The sequence below is a fragment of the Benincasa hispida genome, chromosome 1 (genome assembly GCF_027475165.1).
Source record: "Benincasa hispida cultivar pf3 chromosome 1, pf3_genome.v1.1, whole genome shotgun sequence".
Classification (NCBI taxonomy): domain Eukaryota; kingdom Viridiplantae; phylum Streptophyta; class Magnoliopsida; order Cucurbitales; family Cucurbitaceae; genus Benincasa; species Benincasa hispida.
The window spans coordinates 64,601,681-64,607,482 of NC_143478.1; the positions used below are offsets into that span (position 1 = coordinate 64,601,681).

The following is a 5,802-nucleotide window of genomic DNA, read 5'->3' on the forward strand; positions in this document are numbered from 1 at the left end:
TTTTGCTATTTTTTTAAATGATAGTGTAATTATTATTATATACTTGATTATTCCTTATTAATAAAGTAGGCCAAAAATAAGAAAAGTTTCGTAATGGTTAGGTGCAGTCTGATCTGTACTCCCAAATTGTTTTTTCATTCACAAAATTGAGTAATATAATTTTTTATTAGACAGCTGTCGCACGAAACACCGAGTACTATGAATTATCCTACTTGAAAATTGAAAAAAAAAATATATATATATATACAATGGATTTGAACAATTGTTTCTGCTACTACATGAGCGTTTTTTTTAAAAGGAAAGAAATCACAGTGAGAGAAGCTTATAAAAGGAAGCTAATCGACTTTACAAAAGTTTCTCAAATTTCCATTTTCCCCTTTCTTAATTGCTCTGTTTCTGCTTCTAACTTTCTTCTCCAGCCTCCTTCTTCCTCGATTCTCTCAAACCCTATGTCTGATTCCATTTTTCAGTAAGGCAGAGAAAAAGAAATCAAAAGTAACAGACAACCATTGATACCATTTCAGTGTGAAAAACCAAGTCAAAATAAACTTTTCACACTCACCATGTTTCACACACAGCTTATACTCTGTTTTCTCCCTTCTCTTTTAGCTCTCTTCCTCTTCCTCATTCTTCTCCGACGGAAGAGAAATGCCGTCCATCTTGATCTTCCCCCCGGAAGCATGGGCTGGCCGTTTCTCGGCGAGACCATCGGCTATCTCCGCCCCTATTCCGCCACCACCATCGGAGCTTTCATGGAGAATCACATCAAGAGGTTTAAAGAAAAACACCCCTCAACTTTCTGTTTTTTCTAACTCTGTTCCCATTTTGCTGTTTTGCTGAATCTTTTAACATGCAGATATGGTAAAGTCTACAAGTCGAACCTGTTCGGAGAGACGACGGTGGTGTCGGCCGATGCCGGACTAAATCGGTACATCCTGCAAAACGAAGGGCGGCTGTTTGAATGCAGCTACCCACGGAGTATCGGTGGAATCCTTGGGAAATGGTCGATGCTGGTTACCGTCGGCGACATGCACCGGGATATGAGAATGATATCTCTGAACTTTCTGAGTCAGAGTAGGCTTAAGAATTATCTGTTGAAGGAGGTCGAGAACCAGACGCTTCTCGTCCTCCGTTCTTGGAAAGATTCTTCCACGTTTTTGGCGCAGGACGAAGCCAAAAAGGTACGGATAACGGACTTTGATTCGGTTTGTTTGTTTCTTCGTTTTTTTTTATTCGATTCATTTTGCAGTTCACTTTCAATTTAATGGCCAAACACATCATGAGTTTGGATCCATGGAAGTTGGAGACGGAGATGTTGAAGAAAGAGTATGTGACTTTCATGAAAGGAGTGATTTCTCCGCCGCTTAATCTTCCCGGAACGCCGTACAGACGAGCTTTGAAGGTAATGGAAATACAAATTTTGCAATTGCATGACGGTTTTTCAAGGATTTAAACAGAGAGTTTCGATTTTCGATTTTCTAGTCTCGGTCGACGATCTTGAAGTTCATCGAACGGAAAATGGAGGAACGGAAGTTAAAAATGGAATCCGATGGCGGCGATTACGAGGATGATGATCTACTCGGTTGGGCATTGAAGCATTCAAATCTCTCAACGGAGCAAATCCTCGACCTGATTCTTAGCTTGCTGTTTGCCGGCCACGAGACGTCTTCAGTCGCCATAGCTTTAGCCATCTTCTTCCTCTCCGGCAGTTCAGCTGCCGTTCAACAGTTGACGGTGAGTCACCGGAAAACACTTACAACGCCGATTTCCCCTGTTTCTTCTTCTCTGATTCATCGAACTTCAAAATACAGGAAGAACACCTGGGAATCGCTAGAGACAATAAGCGATTGGGAAAGACGGAATTGGATTGGGAAGATTACAAGAAAATGGAATTTACGCAAAATGTAATGAATAATTTTTAGAAATTGAATGTTCTAATTTCAGGATTATTAAATTAAAATTTGTAAATTTTTGGTTTGTGTAAAGGTGATTAACGAGACGCTTCGGCTTGGAAACGTGGTGAGATTTCTTCATAGAAAGGCACTGAAGGATGTACGGTACAGAGGTAAGAAATTTTCTTTAGTATAAAGCTGTTTGGCTTGCCGGAAAATAACCGGGAAAATCTAATTTTATATGAATTTATATGATTTATTTATTTATTATTATTTTTTATTTCTCTGGGAATTATTCAAAAGGTTATTTCATTCCACGTGGATGGAAAGTGCTTCCTGTGATTTCCGCAGCGCATTTGGATCCTCTAGTTTTTGACCAACCTCATCACTTTAATCCATGGAGATGGCAGGTTTGTTTGTTTGTTTTTTTCTTTTTAATCTTTAATTACCATTTTAGTGTTTACATAAATTTAGAAAAATTTCAATTCACACTTTTATAATATGAAAATTTTCATAGATAGACAAAAAAAACTTTCAAATTATTTACAGAAAATAGTAAAAGAAAACGCATAGAAGTTTATCAGTACCTATCAAAGAAAATTTAAATTTTGCTATTTTGTGTAGTTATTTTTCTATTTTTGAAAATCTCCCTTATAATATAGTAATTATAGTTTCTAAAACTTAAGTTTTAACCTTAATTTTTTTTTTTTAAAAAAAATTACTAATTGATAGACAATGATATTTTATTTTATTTAAAAATATTTCTAATAGTTTTGTCATTTAAAACAATTACCAAGTTGCAATTAACATGTACACCTTGCTTCTTTTTTTTTTTTTTTTCTAGTACTAAAAAACTCTTAAAAATAGAAAATTTGCTTTTTTGAGTCTTAAAGTTTTGAAAAATATAGGTATTTGGTTTACATGTTGAGTTTGAAGATGTATGATATAAAATTTCAAATTAAAAAAATAATTTTAATTCAATAATTCGAAACCTTGTAGATATTTTTTAAGCTAAGAGGTAAAATATCATTTCCACCAAAAAGTGCATTTCACAAGTTTCTATTTAGTCTCTAGTTTTAGTGATATAATATTTTCAAATATTAATTTTCATAAAATGATTGCAAGAATGTAAAAAGTTTCATTCAAAGTAGGAATGTCTTAAAATTGTTATTTCAGCGATTTATTAAATAGAGCTTATGTTACATTTATTTCTCTAGATAAATTATATTAAAATCTTAAAAAAATAGAAATTAAAATGTTAAGAAATTTATATTTGGATTTAGACATCTCCTTAAAAAAAGAAATATTTGGATTTAAATCTCTCTTAGGCTATATAATTTATTAGGGACAATGATAAATAAAAGTTTTTTGAGTAGAACATGATGTGACAAATCAAGTGATCCCTAAAAGGGAGGGCAAGGTAGGGTTTGTAGGTTCTTTTTCGATATACAATGCTATTTTTATTTTGAGACGTTGCATTTAGATGATTATTATGAGAGAATAAGCCACAACGTAGTAGGTAGGTACAACCAATAATTTTTTGGAATTTCTTAAGATTCAGTTTAGTTGCTATTTTGTTTTTTTATTTTTGTTCTTTAACATCAATTTCATCTATTGGTTTATATGTTTTATTGTCTACGTTTTAGGAGTGTTTTCCAAATAAAATTAAAATATTGATTAGTTTCTTTTTAGTTCTTGAATGTTTTTATAGGAAATATGAACACCATGATTAAAGACCTTAAGAATTCTTATAACTCACCACTAACATTTTATATATGATTCACATCAAGTTAGGATCTCTACCATTTTACATCATATAACAACTTTTTTTTCTTTTAACAAAATAACATCAATACTTACGCATGTATTTATATTTGTGTGATTTGAACTTCAAAGTTCGAGGTTATTATACATACTTGAACACTCAGTTGAGCTATGCTGGTGATATGCTAGTGTGATTTGATATTTAAGACCTACATAAATGGTGAAAATGGTGAAATTAATAGTTATGTGGAAATTGGGAATTGTATTGTAAAGGAGAAATGGAAAAAACATTATAATTTTGGGGGGAGAGTGGGGGGCCAAGTAGATATGATCAGGGCTATTGGGTTGAGATGATTAGAACCCCATGTGGATGGTGGGACACTCCCTTGCACGTGCACTTGTGCCTTTTTCTCTACTGGATTTATGCACAACCTGGTCCCTCCCCATCCCCATATATATATTTTCTCCCCTCCATGCCTTTCCCTTTTAAAAAATACCCTACTAATTCAACTTTCCCAATCCAATTAAATGCCTTTTTTTCTTCTCTTCATTTCTACACATTTCTTCATCCATTTTCATCGTGTTGGGCGAGACCCGTACCGGCCTTCAAGATGCTCAAGGGTATAAGATGTCTTAATAGAGAGAATATACAATGTCTTCATAGTTTTCCTTGTTTAAAAACTTGAAAAATACGTAGGTATTGCCTGGGTTGCACCAACAACTGTCAAATAAAAAACTACCAAAAAAATGGTTTTTTTTTTTAAAAAAAATCTGTGTAAAGGGAGGGGAGTATAGGTTTAATTGCAGCCTGGCTACACCTAATCATTGCTCTTGAAACTTCATGTTTCGGGGATTATGAATTTTGTTGCCACTTTTAGTCCATGAACTTTTGAAATTACAAATGTCATCTTGGACTTTGATATTTTGAATCTACTAAATACAAAACAGAAAGTTTAGGTATTGTTTGGCAATCATTTAAGTCCTGAAATGGTACCATTTCATCTTTTATTAGTTGTTTTTTAAAATAACTAAGCCTATTTCCTCTCAATGAACGTTTAAAAGTAGATTTTTCTTTTAATTAAACTGTAGAATTATAAGGCTATTGATTTTATGAGGGCTATATAGGTGAGGATGGAAGTATAGATTGGTTCCCTTTTTGCCTTTTGTTTTCCTGTTGGATAACCTCTTTATTATTTTCATCTATTGTTGTTTTTGTCAAGTTTTCATTAAAATCTTATCAAATCAACTTCATGAATTACATCATAGCTTATATAGTTAAGTTCCAATCTTTCAATTCAACATCTTATGGTGGATGCAGCAAATGAATGGATCTTCATTAGGTAACCCGAGCACGACGATAACCAATAATTTCATGCCATTTGGCGGAGGACCGCGATTATGCACTGGGTCAGAACTAGCAAAGCTTGAAATGGCCATTTTTATCCATCATTTGGTATTGAACTACCAATGGGAATTGGTAGGTTCAGATCAAGCTTTTGCTTACCCTTTTGTTGACTTCCCTAAAGGTCTGCCAATCAGAGTCCGCCATCACACTCTCGTGTAATTCTTTCGACATGCTCGATTCTATCCTCCAGATTTTAGAAGTTGAAAAAAGAAATTATTAAAACAAGGTTAGTAATATTCTTTATTTACTAGGAATCATTCCATAAGCTCTACTACATTGCTAAATGTATATTAAACAAGTCATTGGGTAATTATTAAAAAATATAAGATGGTTTTTCTTCTGTTGTAAAACCTCCGTTGTATCTCATTCAATATAGCTTCTATTGAAATATTGCATTTATTGTGTGCCTTTCTACTTTTATTCTCTTCATCAATATAATCTTGAATTGTAATTACTTTTTGGGTTAGGTTAAACAACGTAGTAATGGGAGTGCTCAAACATTTATCATTTAGAATAGATATATAATGTCATAATGCGATCTATGCTGTAAATGACAGAAAAATCTAATAAGGTCAATTTGGAAATGTTTTTATCGAATGCTCGTTTGTGTTTATGGTTTTGATATTTTATTAGATGATATAGGCTTCAACAAATTTTCAAGTCTACAAGTGAATGGGGTGTTGAAGTATTCATATAATTAACTTTAGGAAAAATTGCAAATTAGGGTGATCGTTGTAATTA

At 33.1% G+C, this 5,802-nt stretch overlaps 1 protein-coding gene across 1 annotated transcript; it reads left to right on the forward strand.

Moving 5' to 3' along the window:
• The first annotated feature begins 260 nt into the window (after positions 1-260).
• DWF4 (Cytochrome P450 superfamily protein) lies at positions 261-5,460 on the forward strand. Its single transcript, XM_039021617.2, has 8 exons — positions 261-772; positions 857-1,181; positions 1,250-1,402; positions 1,483-1,734; positions 1,812-1,904; positions 1,987-2,065; positions 2,196-2,302; positions 4,975-5,460. Exons 1-8 carry the CDS (start codon positions 564-566, stop codon positions 5,218-5,220), a joined length of 1,464 nt encoding a protein of 487 aa, XP_038877545.1. The 5' UTR covers positions 261-563; the 3' UTR covers positions 5,221-5,460.
• The last annotated feature ends 342 nt before the right edge of the window (positions 5,461-5,802 follow it).